At 48.6% G+C, this 22,754-nt stretch overlaps 3 protein-coding genes across 3 annotated transcripts; 1 reads left to right on the top strand and 2 right to left on the bottom strand.

The window, feature by feature from the left end:
- Nucleotides 1–225: 225 nt before the first annotated feature.
- On the bottom strand, nucleotides 226–5,733 carry LOC112898033. Its single transcript, XM_025966449.1, has 6 exons — nucleotides 3,634–5,733; nucleotides 3,072–3,505; nucleotides 2,782–2,943; nucleotides 2,040–2,115; nucleotides 1,174–1,332; nucleotides 226–978 (listed from the first exon to the last, which is right to left on the bottom strand). Exons 1-6 carry the CDS (start codon nucleotides 5,407–5,409, stop codon nucleotides 886–888), a joined length of 2,700 nt encoding a protein of 899 aa, XP_025822234.1. The 5' UTR covers nucleotides 5,410–5,733; the 3' UTR covers nucleotides 226–885.
- Nucleotides 5,734–6,652: 919 nt separating this feature from the next.
- Nucleotides 6,653–9,179, bottom strand: LOC112896241. The gene is made up of 2 exons (XM_025964161.1): nucleotides 8,916–9,179; nucleotides 6,653–7,475 (listed from the first exon to the last, which is right to left on the bottom strand). Exons 1-2 carry the CDS (start codon nucleotides 9,004–9,006, stop codon nucleotides 6,886–6,888), a joined length of 681 nt encoding a protein of 226 aa, XP_025819946.1. The 5' UTR covers nucleotides 9,007–9,179; the 3' UTR covers nucleotides 6,653–6,885.
- A 2,251-nt stretch (nucleotides 9,180–11,430) lies between these two features.
- On the top strand, nucleotides 11,431–12,556 carry LOC112897766 (ethylene-responsive transcription factor ERF055-like). The gene has a single exon (XM_025966158.1). It carries the CDS (start codon nucleotides 11,663–11,665, stop codon nucleotides 12,386–12,388), a length of 726 nt encoding a protein of 241 aa, XP_025821943.1. The 5' UTR covers nucleotides 11,431–11,662; the 3' UTR covers nucleotides 12,389–12,556.
- The last annotated feature ends 10,198 nt before the right edge of the window (nucleotides 12,557–22,754 follow it).

The raw sequence follows: 22,754 nt of genomic DNA on the forward strand, positions 1-22,754 counted from the left end.
CATCTATATGCATTATATCTATATATATATAGTAAAATTATATATCTTGATTTGCTAAAATAAACTACAATTTGAAACTAAGAGAGTAGTTATAACTTAATCATAGACCTTGCACATGATACATTTAAGGATAGAGAGGCAGAGAGCTTATGTCGTTTTTTCGGATGTAAGAGCATCGGTAGAGACATCGAGTAGAGAGATGCAGAGGGTGGCAATTGCACTTGCAGGTTTCTGTTTTGTTCCTCTTCATAGGGTCCCATCGGCTCATGAAAACCAAAATTAATCACTGAAGAACTATGTCAAAACCAGTGACCACCGTGATTTTTACCCCCCACGGCCCCACCCAAAAAGAATTGAGTCGATTAACCACTGGATAAGGCCTTCAGAAATTTCCCTTAACATCGACAGCAAAGTGCCCGACGCGACGGCATCGACAAACCAGTCTCATGCCGACAGGCGACAGCCCTGTTTGTTCTGCCGCCGCTACATTGAGGAATCTGAAGGCACTCCAGCCGCTCAACCCCATTTGTTCCGCGGCCACAACATCGACGAACGCTGGCACTCCTGCAGATCAGGCGATCAACCCTATATTGATCGGTTCATAATCATTCACTTATAAAACGAAAAGGATCTGAATATCCATCCATAACCATCTAATACGATAGTCTGCACAATGCAGCAGCAGATTTTCCACTGTTTAAAGCTAAATGAAGAAAAATCAAGCATTTCCAGATAGTTTCTTAAGGGCATCTAACTGGTTTAAGCAGGGTCGGTTGGCAAAATATTCCCCGCTGGAAACTGCAGCCACCTTCAGGCCATGATGTCTCAATTCCTAAGCTAGATAACAGAATGGTCAGGGCAATGAAGCGTCATTTTCCACACAAACTAACGGTTATCCATTTGCTCCAGTATGCTCCCTTCTATTCCGATGATTTTAACGGATGTATTTGAGTGACCCTTAAGGAACAAATCCGTGATCTGCAATGAACCAGTTAGCAGTAAGTACAGTCTCACCTAAAACAATTGAGGCTGTCATGTTATGACTCATTTGCCACTACCAATCAATTAACAGTGTTCCTTAATCCTTGCACATGATTGGAATTGCTTACGGAAAGAACATGTAACAGAAAGTGTACTATGATTAGACTTTGTTTACTAGAAAGGTCATCATACCTGGGTACAACCAAATAGCTTCAGAATCCTCAACGATGGGCAGTTGTCAACAATCAACCCCAGAGCTTCGTTGGTCAGTTCACGGCAGAAGGAAAGATCCAGAGCCTCCAACCGAACAGAGCACTTGCGAGAAATTGCAAGAGCAGTAAGGTCTCCAACCTAGATGAAATACAGCGGATCAGAACTAATTATGAGCGTCAAATTGTTTATACTTGAAACAGCTGAAAGGAAAAAACAAAAGAAAACAGCGGGTATTAACAAGCTTAATTTCCCAGTTGAGACAAAAACTACCAAAAAACAGTAAATAACAGGATAAGGTGTTATACACTCCAACCAACAAAGATTTGGCAGTATCTTAAGAAGGTTTACACTCTAGATTGCGCCCCCAAACAATCATGTCTCTATAAAGTGAAGTTATATGACTACACCAAACAATCAGAAATGTTCCAGTTCCAACATGTACTCTTTAGTTCCAGCTTGAATAAATAGACTATCTGGGTGCATAAATGAAGTGTATCTCCCCATTAAAGTATAGTGCAATCCCTGTTACCAATTCTCACCCATGCACATTATAATGCTCCCAACTAACCAACAAACATTTGTTGCATGTGAAGCCTTCCCAAAGGCTGCTCACTCGCATTTTGCCAAATGCTTTGCTTGATTACCTTTTCTATCAGTAACAGGTCGATGTAATAAATCATATCTCATGTTCACATCATGTCAGCTCAATGTTAGTAGAATAACCTAGGTTTCAATTACACTAAAGGATCTGCATCTCAAGCAAAAATAGAATTGCGATGTCCCAAGAATAAGATTTGTATCAGTCATGGAGTATAACATTCAAGAAGACAGAATGGAGAAATTACCTTCTCAACATTATTAAGCATTAACTCAGTTAGGCATCCTCCAGATTCTTCCAAATATCGAGAAACTGCTTCATCACTGTAATAAAGATCAAGTATCATGTCAGGAAGAATTTGCTGCGATCTCATTACAACAGAGCATGTTTATAATCAACACAAAAGAAGAGTGCCATTAAATGAATTAACAGGTGATCATCTTACTAAAATGGAAGTTATAAGCTCCATAATACTCAAAGTGTTAAACCTTGCTGGTTTCAACGTCAAGAAACCCTTCAGGAGAATGGAAACCAGTAAGAGTTCCTACCAATTACAGTGGTGTATTCCATTCCCTTTTTTCCTTGTACTCTATCAGTCTAAGTCTTTCATGAATCTTTATAAACAGTAGTAATTTAATGACACAGAGCTACAAGTGACAAAAGAGAACTATGAGACATCAAATGTCATGTTACTCTCAAACTCTTAGCACGATCAGGCAGAAAAACATACAGCACTTCTACAATGCACAAATCATATTAGAAAGAAGGATACGAGTTAGCATACTGAACAAGATAGTTTAGAATGCTAGATAGAAGCTAATTAATTACATAATAATAATCATCCGCCCATCTGAGTTTGGAAACCTTTAAGATGCAGTGATGAGGAAAAAAATGCGCAATGAACATGAATGTTTACACAGCACTTTATTCTGCTTAGAAATTAGGCATTTCAAACTTGGAACAGCAAAGCAAAGGGGGAGGGGTAATACCTGAATGTGTTTCTTTGAAGCTTCAGTTTCCTTATTAGCCTACAACCATAGCGAAGATGCCTCATTGCTGAGTCACGCAATCTATTCAAGTTGCGGAGATCTAAGGAAGTTAATTGTGGACAATTCTGCCCGATAGTCTTGATGGAAGACGAGGTAAGCTTCCTACATTTAGACAACACAAGGATGGCTAGTCAGAAATGCAGTTCCATATTTGTTTCCCTTCACTTGCATAAAAGAAGCTCCTTCAAAAAGGAAACTACTGACTAAAACATGAAACTGTAAAGACTTACGAGCAACCAGCAAATGCTAGCTCCTTCATATTCAAGCCATGTATACTAAGGAGCTCATTCACGAACTTATCACACACAGATTGTATTCCAGACATTGACAAAGCCTCTAGATGATTAATCTTCTGTAGTGCGGGAAGAATCGTCATAGCATCCACATTTGTACAGTCATCTATATACAGTTCTCTAAGTACCGAATGTAACTTGTCAGCAAGAATAACGATTCCAGATGAAGTGAGAAGAGAACACTCGCACAAATTTAGTGAGCTCAGAGAAGGTGCAGCAGAGATGATTGTGTCTAAACCCTTGTCAGAAAGACGATAATTTCCCTTCAGAGATATTTTTCTCAACAATGGCATGCAGTTAGGAGCCTTAGCTAAGGTAGTTGGCAATATGTAATCAGGCATGCACCTTCCAGATATATCAAGCTGTAGATCCTACATGACGACAAACACTGAGTTAGTCCTCAATCGTTGACTTAACCAAAAGAAATAAGGTTTTACCAAAATGTATAAACAATGTGTATATCATGTAGAAACTGCATAAAGTGTAAAAACAATAGTACCTGCAAGCTATCTGTTTTGCATTTCCCAAAAGTTTTCTCAAAGTCATCATCACTCAGCCACGAACACTCACTGAGATGCAGTTCTGTAGGACTATCACACAGTAGTTCGTTGAGAAGATGAGTATTCATCTTCCTAGACTGACACAGAATCTTTAACAGCTTATGTTTTAGCTCCTCTGGGATACCTCCAAGTGATTCAATGCCTTCAGAATGTTCTGCAAGAGTATTTATGCATAAGCTTGTAAGTGATGGGGCAGCCCGAGCTCGTACTGGATTTTTCTTATCCTTTGAAGGCGACCAAACGATGGCCTTATTAGCAGACTTGTTGACCTTCAGTGAATTCGATTCTCGAGCTCTCAACTTAGCTTCTCTCTCTTCATATATCCTGGCAGCAGTTGCAAATGGACCTGGCCAGTCCTGAGGGTCAGAACCAGGCTCTAACTCTTCTTCCTCATCATCTTGACTAGGTTCATCTTTATCTGCTTTGAAGAATGCAAACTTAGGGGCCAGCCTGATAGCTCGCTCTCTTGCTGCTTGCCTGCGAAGTGGCTCCATAGAAGCAGAAACTGATCCTGAGTTGCTTTGAACTTCTTTAGCTTCCACTGGTTCCGAATCCAGCTCATTCTCACTTGAGCTCAGAGATGATAAACTATTGTCCCTCTGAATCTCTTTAGAATCCACCTGTTCCGAATCCAACTCATCCTCACTTGAGCTCAGAGATGATGATAAACTATCTTCCACAACCATCTTTCCCTTTCCTTTACTATCAGTACTTAATTTGCAGGAAGAGGATCCATATCCACTGCCCACAGCACGAGAATGGTTGTTCCCCAAAACTAGCTTCTCTTTCGCTTTGCCTTCCTTTCTAAGCTTGTATTGGCGCAACTCTTCCTTGAAATACATATCCACAATCATTTCTGCTTCAGGACTCGAAGGACTTCCTGCAGGATACACTAACTGCTCAAGCAACCCACCAGACTCCCCATTGCCTGCCTTGGCAGGACCATCCCTTGCTCCATCTTCAGTCCCATCCATGCTCATAGCAACAGCATTAGGTTCCACCCCACTTTGACCCGTGTTTACCTGCGCCCCCAGCACCCTCACGCCACTCTGCCCCAGCATCACGCAATCCCCGTCGGAGCCGCTCTCCGAATCGGCCACGTACTCCGTCTCCACTCCCCCGACCAGCACGCTCCTCCGCCGCTTCGTCGGCGCGCCCGCGCCCCGGCGCGGCATTTCGTCGCGCACCTGGCCTCCGCCCGACGGCCCGGGCACCGCCTCCCCGCCGGCCTCCACCCGCCGCTTTGCGATCCGGGACCCCGACCGCAGGCTTATGAACGGCGCCGCGCCGCCGAAGCAGGAGCCGCCCGCCGCCGGCCCTCCTCCATCGCTCCCGGAGTTCCCGGACATCGGCGAGGCGGCAGCAGGGGAGGACGCGGAGGCGCGGGCGCGGGCCCTCCCCGTCCCCTTCACGCTCCCGCCGGACCCGGACCCCGGCCCGGAGCCGGAGGAACCGCCGTCCCGCGCGGCGGGGGTCGCCGGGCTGGCGGCGGCGCCCGCGAGGCGCAGGCTGCGCCGGGGCGGCGCGGCGGCGGGGGACTTGATGTCGAAGCCATCGTCGTCGGGGGAGGCGGGGCCGAGGCCGAGGCGGAGGGAGGTGGACGGGGACGGCGCGGGGGTGCCCTGCGGGACGCCGGCCGGCGCCGGCGGTGACGGCGGGAAGGCGGCTGCCGCCGCAGCCGCAGCCGCCCTGGCGCGTGAGCGGAGGTGGGGCATCGCGGAGGGCGTGACGGCGCGAGGGGTTTGGCTTGGGGGGTTTGAGTGCGCGGGCGGGCAGTTGGGGGGGTTTGGAGGGATACGGAGGGGGAGGCTTGCAGGGGAAGGAGGCGCCGAGGCGGCGCGGGGTCCGGCTTTGGCGGGCCGGGCGGGGCGGGGCGGGGCGGCGGTTTCCTCTCCTCTGCCCTTTTTTAATGGGTTTCTTCCCGCGCAAACGGGCAGAGCGGATCGGGGGCGGGCGCAGCGCGGGACTGCACGGTCGTCGTGTCTGCCGGGGCCCGGGGCGAGGCCCGAGGCCTGCGGCGGGGAAGGGAAGCCTCGTTGGTTGGCTGGCTGGCTGGCGGCCCCGTGGACTCGGTGCTCCTGTGGCATGGGTGCTGGGACCGGTGGGTCTCTGGAGCCCTGGCGCATGGGGCGGGTCCAGCCGTCTCGGCGGCTGCTGGGTGCCCGTTGCGCGGAGCCGGGGAGGGGGCGAACGGGAGGCCGAAGAAAATGGTTTTTTTTCTTTGAGGTCAATGGTTTGGACGTTGGACCGGCGGCGACCGGGTTTTCTACGGCCGGAGGCACCGCCGGCGGGGGCTGTAGCTTGCGTGCCGCTCTGCGCTTGTTCACCCGTGCTCCCAGTGATCTCTTTCGGTGGACGCGGTTAGGGGGATCGCGTAGCCTTTCGTCTCTGCTAGTACTAGCCGATGTGACCAGATTAGTGGAAGATGCGTCATCGGAGAACAAAAGTGGCCAGTTGAAAGCTTGGTGTGACCTACGGCTGAAAACTTTGACAGCTTGTGAGGCACCCGTCGCCACGCTTCTGTGCCAAGCCTCACGCCCGTGGCGTTTGGGTTCGTACGGAATGCAGTTTACCCTTTACCACTCCGGAATCTTCGCTGCTGGCCGTTTCCGTGTTGCCAGCCGCCTAGATATTCCATGGATAATTACTTCAGAAAGAAAGATTTACTTCTTGTTCCAAGCGGAAGATTTGGGAGTTGGGAACACGGTTGTTATGATCGGAATCATAGGTAGTTTCTTTTTTCGACCTCTTAATTTACTTACCTAAACCGTGCACCACGAAAAGTCTAAGCCGCCAGCAAATCACCGGCACGGCGACAGTTCCTGTACCCAGCATCGACAGCATGGACATCCCTGCTGATGCAGTTGATGCCATCCGACCACAATTTGTCAGAAGGTTCTTACAGTGCCAGCAAACATCTGAAGAGAGTACTACACAAAATCGTTTCGACGAACATTCTGATTTCTGAACAGGTAACAGATAGTCTCAAAATGATGAACAATGATCTTCAGATTCTGAACAGGCAACAGGTAGACTCAAACGCTGAACAATGATCTTCAGATCCTTACATAGTTCATCTGCTCAAACAAGCAAAAGAATGGTGCAGTAGAAGCACTGCAGCAGGAGGGTGCTGCGCTGCTCCTTCCTCACGAAGCAAAAGAATGGTGGAAAACAGCACCCCCTACTCAAGCTCACAAAGCGAAGGCGCAAGCTACAACAAAAAGAAGCGCTGCCACCAGCCTCGACGCGCCAGCACTGATCGGAACGGCGCCGTTCGTCGGGCCCGCGCAGTCGTCGTTGTTGCCGCTGAAGCATCCCGGGTGCATGGCGGTCTTGGGCACTTCGCCGTCCACCTTGAAGCTGGTGGCGGGCTTCCCACCGCTGAACAGGACGCACCAGAAGTACGGCCCGCCGCCGTCGGTGCCGCTCACGGCTGCCCCGATCTCGGTGTGGTTCTTGCTGTGCAAGACCTGGAGGTCCTTGGCGTCGTTAACCAGGATGTGGAAGGCCTCAGGCGGAGACGGGTACTTGGACTGGCAACCCATGAGCCTCCCAGTGATCTTGGAAAGCGTCGCCACTTGGACACCGCAGCTCGGGGCGAATATTTCGGTGAAACTGGTCTCCGGAGGCTTCTTGTTACGCACATCACTGCATTGACCTTCATATGCTTTGATGTACTGGAGAGCAATGCATCCCAGACCTTGATTATCAGAAAGGGAAGAGGCCTTGCTGGCAGTACGGTTGCTGTTGATCAATGCCACGAGCTGATCGGCAGGGTTGTCTGAAAGAAGATAATTCAAGCACGGTGTTGCAGAAAATATAAAATTCAGGGTTCAAGAGGAGGTGAAGATGCAAATGCGTCCTAGATAAATGTTATAAACACAGGGGTGTAGAAATCAAAAAGCATGCTTACTACTAAAATAAATTTAGATGAGGTTTATGGAAGATTAACATCCTATTAATTACCAAAGCTTATGTAGTAGGCTAGCAGGTTTGTAGTATTTTTCTACTCGAACAAATAAATCTCCAAGAAATGCTAGCAATGTAACTTTCCATGAATATGAAGAAAGTAAACAGCAGGCATTCCTTAGAAACAGCTAATTTACCAGAATAGAATAAAATTAACCATGACAAGGGTCCTGCTAATAATGTGTTTATTTAAATAGTTAGGCGTTGGAAATGAGCTTCTACAGAGAATAGTCCAGTAGAAAGCATCCAGTTGTGCAGTAGGTATGAATGTAATAATCGATGAGGTAAAGGACTACATGGGCGCATCATAGTTTGAACGCAGTGTAGCAGCCGGGCTCTTTCTATGGCTGGTATTCCATTTCATGGGCATGTTAGGCTGTAAATTTGTACTGAGTGAGCATAATATTGAAGAATTTATTTCTCATAAATATCCAGATGTTATAATGTTCCAGGCAGCAACGTAAGTAAAACTATGTAGATTGCGCTATTGCCATCAAATCAATCACACAACATTTCCACATTTATAACTTAATCGTGTAGATGAGTGACAGAGTCGCCACCAAGGTTCCCAAACACTACCATTATAACCAGTATTAAGACAAGCAATATAACCAATTAAGTTACTTCAGAACATGTCTGAGACAGAAATTGGCGAAGTGGCCGGTCCCATTTAGAAGTTCTTACAATTTGACCCACTACGACTAAATGAATACCCCTCTAATCTCAAACCCCATCACTCAACCTTAACAAAAGTTTGCGAATTTACATTTGAAAATTGGCCACAGAGGTTCGTCGGAAAAAAAAATTGGCCATAGATGCCAAATGAAGCAGACCATAGTACAGTACAGTACCCTTTTTTTACAAACATATGCCAAAATTGGTGACTGCACTAAAATTCCCCAGGATTGGGCTCACTTTTCGACCAGATAAGGAAGTAACCAGTCAATTATCGGTTCAGGAAAGCTATCTTCACTGACAGGACACGAAGCGAGAACCATGGCTCAGCGAACACTCACAACGGTGATCCCGTCACCCAATTGCCCGATCCCCAATGGCGTAGAACCCACCGTCAGCCCACCCCGCCCCCGAGATCCGAGTCCGCATCCGAAACACCCAGATCCAGACCCCAGGCTCGCAACCGGGAACACCAGTCCCAGACAGATTCGAGCGCGCGCAAGAACAACAAACAAAAGGAATGCAGCAAGCGACAGGAAACAGGAAGCGGGAGCGCGGAAGGTAACGGGAGCATTACTCTTGCTGTCGGCGGCCGAGGCGGCGGAGAGCAGGAGCGCCGGGAGCAGCAGGGCGGCCAGCACCAGCAGCGGCCGCGCGGGCATCGCCATCTGAGCTATCCTCTGTCCGCAGGGGGACAAATTGGGATCTGGGAGCTCGTGCGCGCGCGAGCTGCGCTTTGGAGTGTCGTCGGAGAAGGGTGAGCTGGCTCAGCAAGTGAGCTGTGAGCAGCAGGAGAGGACTACTACCTCTTCTTCCGCTCGATCCGCTCCGAGCTCGCTTTCTTTTTATGGCCTTTTTGGTGCGCGCCTGCCCTTCTGTCGCCGCATGGGTCGTGTGTGTCCACCGCGCGATTTGCCGTTGGCGCGGTGGATTGACCGAATTGCCCCTGCCGACTAATTTCGGTTAGAGGGCAGCCTTCAACCAGTAAGCAAAAGGGATAATAGCCGACAGCTCTGCGATCAGCTCCTGCAGTTCTCACTGCGTCTGTCTGTCTCTCTCTCTCTCTCTCTCTCTCTCTCTCTCTCTCTCTCTCTCTCTCTCTCTCTCTCTCTCTCTCTCTCTCTGTTTACTCTGCCTAGTGGTTATTTCTCCAAAAAATGTTTATTTTTCATAAAAAAACGTCAGTGTTATGCAGATATTGCGGAATGGATAGAGTACATGTACATTCAAGAGATGTGGAGTTTCTTTTTTTTTTGAAACAGAGATGTAGAGTTTCTTGGGTCACTTAAGTAGCCTTTTATAAATCCAAGAAATTTCTCCAACAAAAAGGGAAAAAATCTAGTGTGGCGTCCGGTGAGTAAAATGTTTAAGAGATCTTTATGACTAAAGTGAAGTAGCTCTTGAACCAGTACTGTTTAATTAAACTAAACAAATCATGAACTGCTTCCCCACACTGTCGGTGTGGTCATTTAGAGAATATAATGATCTACGGTTCGTATTTAAATAGACAATTAAGCGCAACTTTTTGGGCAATCATGCCCTCACCGAATCTTCAGAGCCTCGGAGGTGGGGGGGGCGGGGGGTTCGATCGGGCTAGCGATGTTCGTTGACGAAAAGAAATCTCGCCACAGCGTGCGAGCGATTTGCAAAAGCACGAGGTATGAAGAAGCGCGATGCAATAAAGATAAAACCAGCCCCTATGCTTTTGAATTTGGGCTGAATTTACAATGACAGAAGCTGGGCCGGTGTCGAATCAGAAGTTCTTGCTAGTTTAGTACAAGTTCGTCAGGACAGTCAGATCTAGTTTTTTTTTTACGAAAGCGAAATCGTGCCTTGTTGCATGTGACTTTGTGAGCGAGTGGAGAGAAGACCGAGGCGTTCCAGAACGCATGTGCCAAACACTGCAAATAGATGAGCAAAATTGTTATTGTAGCTGAATTAATTACAACATCCCCAGTGCTAATGGTTTTCTATGGAGTGCGAAATCCGATTTGTCCGAGCTGTTTGACAGTTGACAGCGGAACCGATGCTAACAACCATGACAAAATTGGCTAGAACCAGCGAACCACCTTGTGTGCATAGTATGCTTTTGAAAGGACCGGCAACGTCTACGCTCTACCGAGCTACCGCAAGATCAACGAAGATCCATCTTTTGACTTTCAAAAGTAGTCCCATTTCTAAGAAGCATCAAATTTTCACTTCTTGCTGAGAGCATTTGGACCGTTGATCCGATGGTTGGGGTGGGGGGCGGGGGGACCAAAACAGAGAAAGTCTGCTTATGAATTATGATCCAGCATAAACTCGCATATATAAATTCCTTTCTTTAGAAAAAACACCTAGAAGGGTGCCTCATATTTGCCTTTTTATATAAAGAAGAATTGAAGAAATCAAATTTTAATGTTTACTAGGCAGATATGCTCGTGCGTTGCTACGGTTAAAGTTGGTATAAGTATCGGATACGTATAGTTGTTTGTACGTTAATTTGTAGGGATCTACGTGATTGAGTCGTGGATGGAGAACTGATCCGACTCGCATACGGGATGGATTAAGACCCACCTGTCGATGACACAAAGCGGACCAACAAAAATTTAGGTAGAAATCTTACATACTTTAAAAATAGATATAGATTCGACCTCGCCAGTGCTATAATTGAAAGAACATGCTACTAAGTTAGGGAGGGCTATTTATAACCTGCTTGGTTGCTACCAATATTTGCGATGCCAAAATCAAGATATACCAATAAAAATTGGCTAAGGTCATACGTAAAAGATTGATCACTTTGACCAAAATTATGACAACTTACTAGAAATTTTAGACCTTACAAGAGAAGAAAATATTAATTGGCACTAAACCAAATAAATATCTGAATTTTTTACTAATAATTTAGTATGGTCTAATTTTGGCAAGCCAAGATATTGGCTTGCCATAATTTTAGCTTGGTAAAAATTGACATCCAACTAAAAAGGTAGAGGTCGCTCTAACTGGACCGTACCGTACAGAGAGATAACAGGCCCAGTACAATAAACGGGCATCAAAACAGACGACGGCCCGGCTCAACATGACGAAGAAACTAGAAAGTGCTCGCGGCTCTCTGCTTCAGGTGCTCTCTGGAACTTGCTCTGCCACCGCTGCCAAACGAACCAGTTCCAACCTCCTTGACGATCTCCAAAACTCCCCGATCCGTGCCTCAACATCTCCCCAGATTCTCGCGGCACAGCTTCTACGGTGATTCCGTGGTTCAATGATTTTGACTTCGCACAAGAACATGCAGCGCCAGCGGCAAGGCCAGCCGGGTGTTTGGGATTGGGCCCGCGGGGCTGCACCATGAAGCCCGCGGCTTCGTCTCCAGCGCAGAGTGGGTACCGCGGCGTGCGGCGGTGGAGCTCGGGCAAGTGGACGGCGGAGATCCGACGGCCGGGGGACCCCAACCGCCACTGCCTTGGCAGCTTCGACACCGCCGAGGAGGCCGCGCTCGCCTACGACCAGGCTGCGCGCCGCGAGTACGGGGGCACCGCGCGACTCAACTTCCCCGAGAGGGCGGCGGCGTGGAAGGCGGCCGCGGACGAGGCGCGTACACCGGGGGCGTGGGCAGAGGAAGCGGAGCGCGCCATCGCCGGGGACACCGCGGCCGCTGCTGCCGCGGATGAGGCGGCGGAGGCAGCGGACGCGGAGCTGGCGCCTGGGCGCGGAGGCGGGACGGGGGAGCCAGCGGCGCGTGCTCTGAAGCGCTACCGCGGCGTGCGGCGGCGGCGCTCGGGCAAGTGGGCGGCGGCGATCCGGCGGCCGGGCGACAGCCAGCGGCACTACCTCGGCAACTTCGACACCGCCGAGGAGGCCGCGCTCGCCTACGACCACGCCGCCTGCCGCCTGCAAGGGCCCGGCGCGCGGCTCAACTTCCCCGAGCGGGCCGCGTCGTGGGAGGCCGCCGTCGCGGATACAGTGGACGAGGCGACTATGGCAGCTACGGCGGCGGCGGCGGCGGCGACCGCGGACACGGCTAGTACTATGACCCCGACAGAAGCTGGGTTAATCTATTATTCCTTCATCTAAAAGAAAAATGAGCGGGACATCATCGGCCTGCTACAGTTGTTTCACTGTAGGTTTCCAGAGAGTTTCAGATGCCAGTATTCGCAGATCAAGAGCGTCTAGTGTATGTCCGCTGTGTTCTTGAAAGTTTCTGGCTGATCGTTCATGTGCTTTGTTCCAGAAAGATTTTGCAGTACATAGCAAAAATGGTAAACATATACAGTACAGTACAAAGTGGATTTTTTCATTTACAAATTAATCAATCATTTGAGGTGGAAAAGCAAATTTAACATCCACATTCTGAGCACTTCGTATGTCCCGGCCGGGAGTCGAGCACAACATGCGCCATACAGCTTGCCGGTCCTGCATCTAGGCCACACCGCCCAGCCGTTCCTGCGCGTAGTAGAAGCGGGTCGGCATCCGCACGCCGCGGCGCCACCGCGCGTACTGCGACACCGTTGCCTTGCTGTTGCCCGCCGACAACGTGGGCACTAGCACCTCGCCGGGGCCGCCGACGAGCGGGACGAGGCCCTGCGCCGAGTACATCCACGCCCGGTGCCCCGGCTGCGGCGCGTCCTGGTGCAGCGCGCAGGGGCCGCCGCCGCCGCCTCCCGCCAGCGCGAGCTCGAGGCACCGGCACCCCAGGGCCGTCCGACCGTGCGAGAGCTCCGGCGCGCGGAACCTCCGCCGCAGGATGCGCGTCGCGATCTTCTTGCGCCACTCCCGGAGCTGGCGCGGGGACGCCGGGCGCCGGCTTCTGCTGCGGTGCGTCCTGGCTCTCTTGACCGGAGGCGGCGGCGGCGAGGCCTCCTTGTTCTCGTCGTCGTCCGATATGCAAGGCGGCGACGGCGGAGACTTCCTCTTCTCGCCGGCCTGGCCGTCCGAGCGCTGTCCGGCGGACTGCAGCGACGCCCGCGTCGCGGCACATAGCGCCTGGATTTCCTCCTCGCAGAACATCGGCGCCAGAACGTCGGCGTCGTCCTCGGAGATCGGCGCGTAGAGGTCGTCCAAGGAGAACGGCGGCGCCGCCTGGAGCTGGCTGCAGAACACCTGCGCCTGCAGTATGAGGCGTTCCTTTGAGAACAGTAGCGGCGACGGCGGCGGCGACACGGCTACAGGTGATGCTCGTGAGAGGCGGGACGGGCCGTGGAGGGACCGCGGGCAGCTCGGGGCCATGGCGGAGACTGCCGCGGCCATGGGTCGCACGGAAGGGGGTCGATGGCGGCGGTGGGAGGCGGTTTCGCTGCGCGCGATCGTGAGGTGAAGTGATCGGATCTAGTATTATCGGTGAGGCGCATCGGACGCCCTCGGGCCTCGGGGCCTCAACGCACTATATCGCGCCATCGCGGGCAACGTAGCATCCGAGTCGGTTCGCGGACGCGGCGACGGGGACGGCGCTGCCATCCGACTCGACGACGGGAACGATGTGCGTGAGCCAGCGTGGTGGCCAAGCAACAGCGTTCCGCAACGCATCCAAGTGACTGCAGGTCTGCAGCGTGTGACTGAATGCTGCAAACATAAGCAGAGCCCTCAATCTGAATGTACTACACTGTAATTCTCAAAAAAAAAAAGAATGTACTACACTGTAAGCGGCCATGGATCTTAACGCCATTGCAAACAGTTTTACATTTCTCTGTCAACCGACTGTTACTCTTACATCACATAGCAGCTCTAATGTCTAGAATTTGCCAAATATATTTTAAAGGGAATCCTTTAAAAAACAACTAACTTTCAAACTGACCAATTAAAGCTTTCCAAAAAAAAAACATCAGTGCATTGAAGGAGTTCCAAATTTCTACATACCTCCCACCTCACAAAACTGGTCTTTGAAATCAGCTCCCAAATTATTTTTTTCTTTTACTTTGCCACAATGATGATAAAACATAGTGTATGCAATGGGGATATTGTATCGACAAGATAATTCAAAACAGAAGTAAAATGGTTCAGTTAATTTCAACTGTTCAGTTAATTTCGTTTTCTTTTCTTTCCTTTTGGCCACGGTGATGAGGCAAGGTGTCATTATTAGAAGCAAGATAGTGGGTACTGGTGATTCAAACCAAAATGGAATATTTCGACCGAAAAGCGCCCGCGTATTTATTTGTTTTTCCAACGAATGTATGTCTGTCAGAGAAAAAAGAAATCCCCACGCCCGGTCAACGATAACAGAAAATTTATTAGTACATTAAATTGCAATGGAGATTTTGAACAACTTTTTTTGTCGATTACTGTTTTGTAGTTGAAATTTCGATTTGAAAAGATTTTGGCAGTAACCTCATAGTAAGCTAATAATGAATACGCAATCGAAAAGAGAGACTCCAATAAGATATCAGATGCGCAATTGAAAGAAGCTATTCATGGCATATTTTTTGGAGTGACATACATTAATCAGCCTTTTCTTATGTCTAAAGTCTAAATCTCTAATGGCTGCCCTGATCTTGGCAGCTATTGGCTAGAGCACGAACACGGCGCGGCGGCGTGCCATGTCTTCAATTCAGTCCTCCTGTCCGTCGTCGATCACCCGGACATGCTGCATGTAGAATCGGCTCGGCATCCGCACGTTCTTGCGCCACCGGGAGTACTTCGAGAACACCTCGGCGTCGTGGCCGGCGCCCACCATGGGCACCAGCACCTCGCCGTCGCCGCCGACGAGCGGGAACCCGCTCCTCCGCTGCTCCATCCATGACCGCCCCGGTGCATCCTGGTGCAGCGCGCAGCGCGATCCCCGCGGGAGCTCCAGGCAAAGGCACTGCAGCGCCGTCCGGGCCTCCGCCTGGCGCCAAGCGGCCGCGGCGCCGGCCCAGCTCCGAGCCAAGATGCAGCCGGCGACCTTCTTCTCCACAGCCACCCGCCTCTCGGCATTCACCGTCACCGCGGCCACCGCGCCGCTGGACGAGGCCGGTGCGGTCCTGGGCTTCTTGGCGCACTTCCCGGACGGCGGCGGAAGCGGTGGCCCCCTCTTCTTTGTTCCCCGGACGTTGACGGCCGCGGCGGGCTCGTCGCACCGGAGTGGCGGCGTCTCGGTCGCTGCTGCCTCCGCGAGCAGCGCCGGAGGCAGCGTGGCTCTGGGCCATAATCGGGAAGGGCGGGGGAGCGCCGGGCGGACCGTCTGTGGCGGAGTCAGGACGGAGGCGGCGGCCATGGTGGTCGTCAGGTCAGATGAGGAGGTGGCCAGGCGGTTAGGGCGACGAACGAGGAGACCAGTAGGGTGATCGATCAATCTGGGGCACGCGGGTGGAGGGGGAGGAGGAGGGATGGAGGCGGACATCGGCGAGCGTTCCGAGTTGCGACTAGTGAAATGCGAGAGCGGGTGTGCCGTCGCGGGCCATGGCTGGCTATATATAGGCTGCTGAAGCTGGGTTTCTCATGGGCTGCTGTAGCTGGGTTTCGTATTGGCTGCTGTAGCTTGTTTCCGCCTGGCCAGGCCACCGGACCGCGCGCTAGATCTCTCCTGCTGCTGGGCTTACTCAGGTTGGGCTTGTTTCGAGTTCGTTGGCGTTTCCAGCGTCGTCACCGGGATGGTTAGTTCTAGGCGAAGGCACTAGAAATATATAAGTCGGTATTTCTTGCGTCATAGATAAATCTACAAATGCACGGAATACTGTTATAATTCGGATGTCGTATTTATAGAATAGGTAAGTTGATGATTAATTTTTTTGAATATTCAATTGTATAAACAGAGATAAAATAATATATAAATAATAAGATAGTGTGACACACAAGTTACTCAAATTCAAACTAAAAAAATTTATAAGCATAGAGAAAGGAAAAATAAAGCTACTAGAAACTAGAAACTTATGTACTTCTATCTAGATATATAGCTTATATATAATATACTTATACACATATATATGATTATCCTCAGCTTTAAGCTTCCAGGCACTACCGGGAGAACCCCACGTGACTGGCAGAGGAGCCGCCAGCCAACTCGGCTACTTTATGGACCTTCTACATCCACTACCCGAACAGGGAGTGTTACACTGCAAGGATAGAGCTATCACCACCTGCCGCCTACCTTATCTAATCATGGGATAGGACCGTATCCGGCAATACTGAATAACCCAGACACCATGTCTACATTGATGAGCGACAATCTAATGTCTCGCGCGGAGCTCCCACCCTATGGATGGACAGACATCGTACAAGAGCAAACATAAGAATACAGGAACCATTGCAGTGGTACTAGATTTACTCTTCTAATCATGCAAGGTATAAGGTATGAATATAAACCAATTATAGTATACATGTCTGACATCCCATAAGATAAACTATGCAAGTATATAAATTTAGAAGATAACTCTATTAAAAATATCTGAGAATTATAAAGGAGAGGAAGAGCTAAACCTATATCGAACGCTTCTATATCGAACGCTCCTAGGCAACCTCGAGAACCCGAAGAAAAACTACTTCAGCCTAAACTCCTCTAGCCTATGGACTAAGCAAGAGAGAAACTTGAAAGAGGCCAACTTGAGATGTGTCTTCATTTGGAGCCCCTCCCCTCATATTTATATATGTATCCAGGGTGTCTCGGCCGGCAAATAAGATGCATTCACCTAGAACCGACCTTGAGGTGCAATGAGAAGATGCCACGTGTAAGAGGTAAGTCGGTGGCTCGGCCAACCTGGTTGGTTCGGCCGAACCAGTCAAGCTACCAACTAACCTCATCCTTTGAGTGGCTAGCAGGTGGACCCTGGTGACTCTTATGCAAGGCTTGACGCTGTCCTAAGGCGGTTGTTTTCTCTGGTGGGTCCTTTGATCCATGAAAGGTTGAATTGTACCTTTTGATTGGTCGATGGTTTTGCCTTGAATTCAAGGGTGTGTTTCCCTCCAATTCTACTCAAATTCCTGCATAGCACTAATTTTTAAGGTACATATGTGAAGCGTCCCCTCATCAGAGGTGACTAAATATGATACAAATATCAGTCCCAGAAGGCTGATAACACATTTATTACATCAGATGGTTCATTACTATACAAACCGTCGAGGTAGCGGGCACTGAAGCACCACTATCATGAGGGACAATATGAGGACTAAAAGCCAAACTAAAGTGCCAACAAAATCTAAGATAACATCAGAGTCTTGCGCCATGGTAAGCTTCCTGTGGAGATCCTGAACCACAGGTAAGGTTGGGTGTAGAACGACAACCTACTAGACGTCTTCAGGAACGAAGTTTGGATCCTCCTCTGAAAAAATAAGCAAGAGTGAGTACATACGTACTCAACAAGTCCAACCATACCCACGGAGAGAGATAATAAAGATCATGCACAGGATATATCAAGGATAGGGCTAGGGTTCGTTTGCGATAAAGCAAGATTTTACACATGCAAGAGCTCATTTTATAAAAGAGTTTTCTCAAAATAATTCTGTAGTAATCGAATAATAAGTGGGGTTGATCCTACACAAAGGATCCAAGTTTTAATGCTACCGGACTCCACATCCATAGTAGCTCACGGCACAACTGCCGGACACTTTCAAAACGACTACGCCACAAGACCAACCATCCCAAAATATCTATTGAAGTGACCAAGCCGTAACTCGTCTAATACCTTGAACATGGCTATTCGAATAGATTTTACACTCTGCAGAGGTTGTACATTTTACCCACAAGTAGGGTATCGCACTATGAACACCTTAGTGTCGCTGCGGATCCTAACAAAGCCATTACCCACCTTAGCAGAATCTAACTAGCCAACACGGAAGCAACCATGGGGTTAATGACCTATCAACAAAGTCATAACCGGGACATAACTCACACAGATCGTATTCCTTCTCCATGATCTCCCATTGCTCACCAGCTCTCCTTTTGGCTAGCAGAGCAACTAGTGGGGTTTATGCTAAGCCGTTGCCCACACAACGGTCGAGTGGTTGTACGATAAGTGGGTTAGGCAAGATGACACCTCAGTTCATCCTTACATTGACAAGACGGATATCTCCCAACCATGCTCAACCACAAAGGTACAAGCTCACCAGTGGTATTTCACACAAGAAACACCGTCCATCTCATCAAGTTATATCTTTCTTTTATTTTCCAGAAATCTCGTTTTATCTTTTAAAACACTCACACCTTTATTTTCGATAAAGCACGTTGTGGTCATGGTTAAAATATATTAAAGGGAATAAAAGGTCCTAAGCATTTCTAGCAGTAGTTAACGTCCAACAGAGCAAATCCTATATAGATATTAACCTAGGTCATCATGGAATAGTCGTAGCAATCAAGAGGTGGCTATCCAACCATATCTTGCAATAAAACAATGCATTTTATAAAATAGGCCAATAGGTTGTGTTTATAAAACTGGGATAAATATGCATCAAAGGATGGGATTGGACTTGCCTTCCTCAAAGCCTTCCGGAAGCTCCTCCTCGAGGTACGGGTCTTCGGGCTCCGGCTCGCGGTACTGCTCCTCCTCGATCACACCGTCGGCTACGACACACAAACAATCACACAATAAAAACAGAGTACGCCGACGAGCTTAAAAAAATAAAGGGAAATAGGGAGCTTCGATTAAAAAAATAGAGAAGACTATTATATTTATCGGATGTGGATCCTGAGACTTGGAGAAAATATTTGGAGATGATGCGTGGTGGAGTTTGGAATCGATTCGGAACAAAATGTCGCATGAACTGATGAGTTAAAGGTCATTTAGGGAGTAGTTTAAAAGGATGAGGACCTATTTGTAATGAAATAAAGAGATAGAAGGGGCTCTGATTAAATATTTGAGAGAGGGAGGTGGAGGGCTGCGGACTGCATAAGAAGGAAAAGTGGAGGGGGTCATGCACAAGTCTGCCTTTCTTCTTCCTCGAGACAGAACGGGAGGGGGGGGAATGGTAGGATGGGGGGGGGGGGCGGCCAGGCCATTGGCGCCAGCCCCCTAGTGCATGGTGACGCCCGGGGAGGAGGGGAAAACGGAGAGGAGGCCGGGGGGGGGGGGGGGGTCCGATTCCGGCCCTCACCTCGTGCGGAGACGGCCTACGGAGGGCTGTCCACGGAGATGGGTGGTGGCCGGCAATGGTGAGCGGTGGCGGCGAGCTGCAGCATGAGGTAGAGGAGGGGAGGTGCAGCGTGAGGTAGAGGAGGGGAGGTGCTGGGGCGGTGTGGGCGGAAGTGAGGGGCGGCTCGGAGGCTGATTTATAGGCCGAGAGGGAGAGGGGAGACGGCCGGCATGGAAGGGTCACAGGCAGCACAGGAACCTCGCCATTAATGGCGGCCGGGATGCTCGGGGACAAGGCGCAAGCTGCGAGGGCGAGGGGACGGCACGGAGATGGACCGACGCAGCAGCGGGTCGCACGCCGGCTTGGCGTGCACGGGCAGCAAGCACACAGTGGCACAGCGAGCAGCAGTGGCCGCGGCGGCTGTGGCGTGACGCGGGCGGCGCGATGCGAGCGCGCGTGCACAGCCAGCAATGGGGGCGGCGTGCACAGCCAGCAATGCGTGCTTATTTAAATAAATAAATAATTTTTTATTATTATTATTTTAAATTTTCACTTAGTAGCTCCACAATTTAAATAAGCAAAGATATGAAATTTAAATTGTTGCGTTACTCAACAATTTAAATAAGCAAGCGGGAGAATTAGAAGAGAGAAATAAAATGGATTTGAACAAAATATGAGAAAAGAAAAGAGGGGACACGCGCGCGGCACCGACGAGCGCGGCCGGGCAGGCGCACACGGCTGACCGCGATACGATGGGGATGCAACGGGACGGGGGGGCCGGTGGAAAAGGAAAAGGCATGGGCGGCTCCGCGGAAAAAGAGGAAGAGACTGCGCGATGTCAGGATGGCGGAAAATCAGGAGGTGGGCTTCGGGAACTCGAGCGGCGGAAAAAGGTTTAAAAGATTTTTAATCAAGTGATTGGTAGTGCAATTTTAATAAGATAAAAATGCGGGTGTTACAATGTGGAAATGATATTATTCTAGATAAATATGCATGTAAAAAATATTAATTCTTCCAATTTTCTAATGAAGTGGACAGTTGAAATTGGTCCGTAACGAGCGTCAACAGAGTTTCAAGCTATAACAAAGACTCTTCAGTTGCTCAAACATACATGATCCAATAAGCATAAAATTTTTACTACAGATCAAGCATATATTGATTAGCCCACCATAAAAATTTCATCATAATTGTACCACGACTGTAGCTATGAATTAATTACAGAAAAGTGTATATATCTAAAAGTACAACACAATTTTTTACTAAGTTATATCATATCATATGTTCACTGCATAGATCTACTCATGTGGAGTCCAACAAAATTAAATTTTCTATTTTTTATTTACTATAATTTTCAAAGATTCAGCCAAAATAAATATATAAAAAAGAGAAAAATCATTGAGAGAAACCAGCTAGGGAGGTTATATGTCCGGTATCGCGAACCTGAACAATCTAGCGGACGGTTTTATCGTCTAGGAAGGAAATGCGGATTCATCCCAAAGTTCAATAAGGTAAAAAGAACTTTTTCCTAAATTCAAGCAACTGTAATAATACTCAGTTGCAACCCACTATCTTTGCAAACTCCTTAAAAGTTCAAAAGAAGATCAAAGTTGTAGCATATCTTTGTTTGGTACACTATATTATTTGAAAACATACCAATATTTGAATTACAGAATGAAATGATCTTCATTTCTGTTGTCAAGTTCGAGCTTTTCAGGATGCTAGGTTTTGTTTTTTTCTTTGGGGAGATCTCCCCATTTCGTTCAATCCAATTTGCGATACTACAAAATTTGAGGGTGGCAAGATTCAAAAGGTAAGCCTCCCGAAAACATGCAAAATCGCAATAAAATGCACCAGAGTCCAGAGCAGTGTTAGCCTAAACGGTAAAAACTAAACTTTCGGTCACCTGTTGTTTAGCTCTTTTTTTGGAATAAATGTTCATTTAAATGGGTTAAACGGTTATTAAACAAGATAAACGGATGATTAAATGAACACAGCTAGCCACTATATAGTGTTTACATGGCGTGTGCAGGGGCTAAACAGTCGTATAGACGAACAGTGGTCCAGAGTGGTGGACGGTCACGTTTGCTGAAGTGGCAGCCGGCCGCATCGACGCCAACCTCGCCGGTTCCATTGCCCGTCAGCGCCGGGTAAAGTCCTGCTGACGAGGGAAACGACGCCCAACCTTGAGTGGCACTCTTGAACTCTGATATGATGACCGAATACAAGCGGCGTCGCGTCATGCACGATGGCTTGAGGTATCCAGCAAGCAAGCAGTGGCGGAGGCAAGCGGGGCCAGCGGGGGCCATGGCCCCCATCAACCATGCAGCAAAAACTTTTTTTACCTCTGTTTGAAAGAGGCAAATCATTCAATATAGTTGTTGTCTCGATCAGTGTAGGAGCTTATACAAGTTACATAGCATGATAAAACTCGTAATTGATCCTAGCAAAATTAGGATCTACGTCATGTTTACATGTACACTAGACAAGCTAATGTTTCTCGCTAACATTGATGCAGGTTGTAGTGTTAATACGGATGGACCAAACCAATTAAATTTTTACATGGGCCTCGCCATGGATATATGAGGGCCTTCCTTCCCTATCCTTTCGTTCAAGAACACACACGATCACAATCACCAGTATAATCGTAGTTTGTCTTGTCGCCTTTTCATGCTACCTCAGTATCCCTAGATCCCTAACCGTACTGCACGATGCCTTGATAACAAACGACACACCATCAAGATTTCACTTTGCTCCTATCATCGGCCTCCAAGCGTGCTTTGCCGCTCTGGATTCTGGACACCTAGCTAGGTTGGACACGGCCTCCAACTCCAATCCTTCGCAACCCCTCGTCATGTAGGCTGCAGCGAGCTAGTGATCTATGCATGACATTGCTAGCTAGTCTATGGTTTGTTTCTATTTTTTCTTATTAATTTTAGAGTAAAATGCACTAGAGATCTACTAACCTGTAAGGGTATGCCATTTAGATCCACGAACTCTAAAAATGCATTTTTAGATCTATCAACTTGTAATTTGTGTCACTTAGGTCCATAAACTTTGAAAATATAGGTCTATAAACTCTAATAGTTCATTTTTAGATCCATAAATTTGTAATTTGTGTAGATCCATCAACTTCAAAAGTGCATTTTTAGGTCCACGAACTTCATCCATGAGCAGCCGTATGGCTACAAACGCGTCTACACTTCTAGGTTGATATCGCTGTCCATGAATATCTTTCAATCCCTTGCCGAGAACCATTCTATGTTGAGCTAAGTCTAACGTCGTCATGATATTTTTTTGCCACAACACCTAGCGCTAGCGCCACTGTATCCGGCCACCCGAGCCACAGAAGATATAATATCCCCTACGACGGTATACATATTGTTGAGTCCATACGTGACCTCCTCTACCTTTCTCAAGTCATTACCCCCTCCTCTCCACTCATATTACCATGTCATATCTAGAG

Source organism: Panicum hallii, chromosome 6 (assembly GCF_002211085.1).
Source record: "Panicum hallii strain FIL2 chromosome 6, PHallii_v3.1, whole genome shotgun sequence".
Taxonomy (NCBI): Eukaryota; Viridiplantae; Streptophyta; class Magnoliopsida; order Poales; family Poaceae; genus Panicum; species Panicum hallii.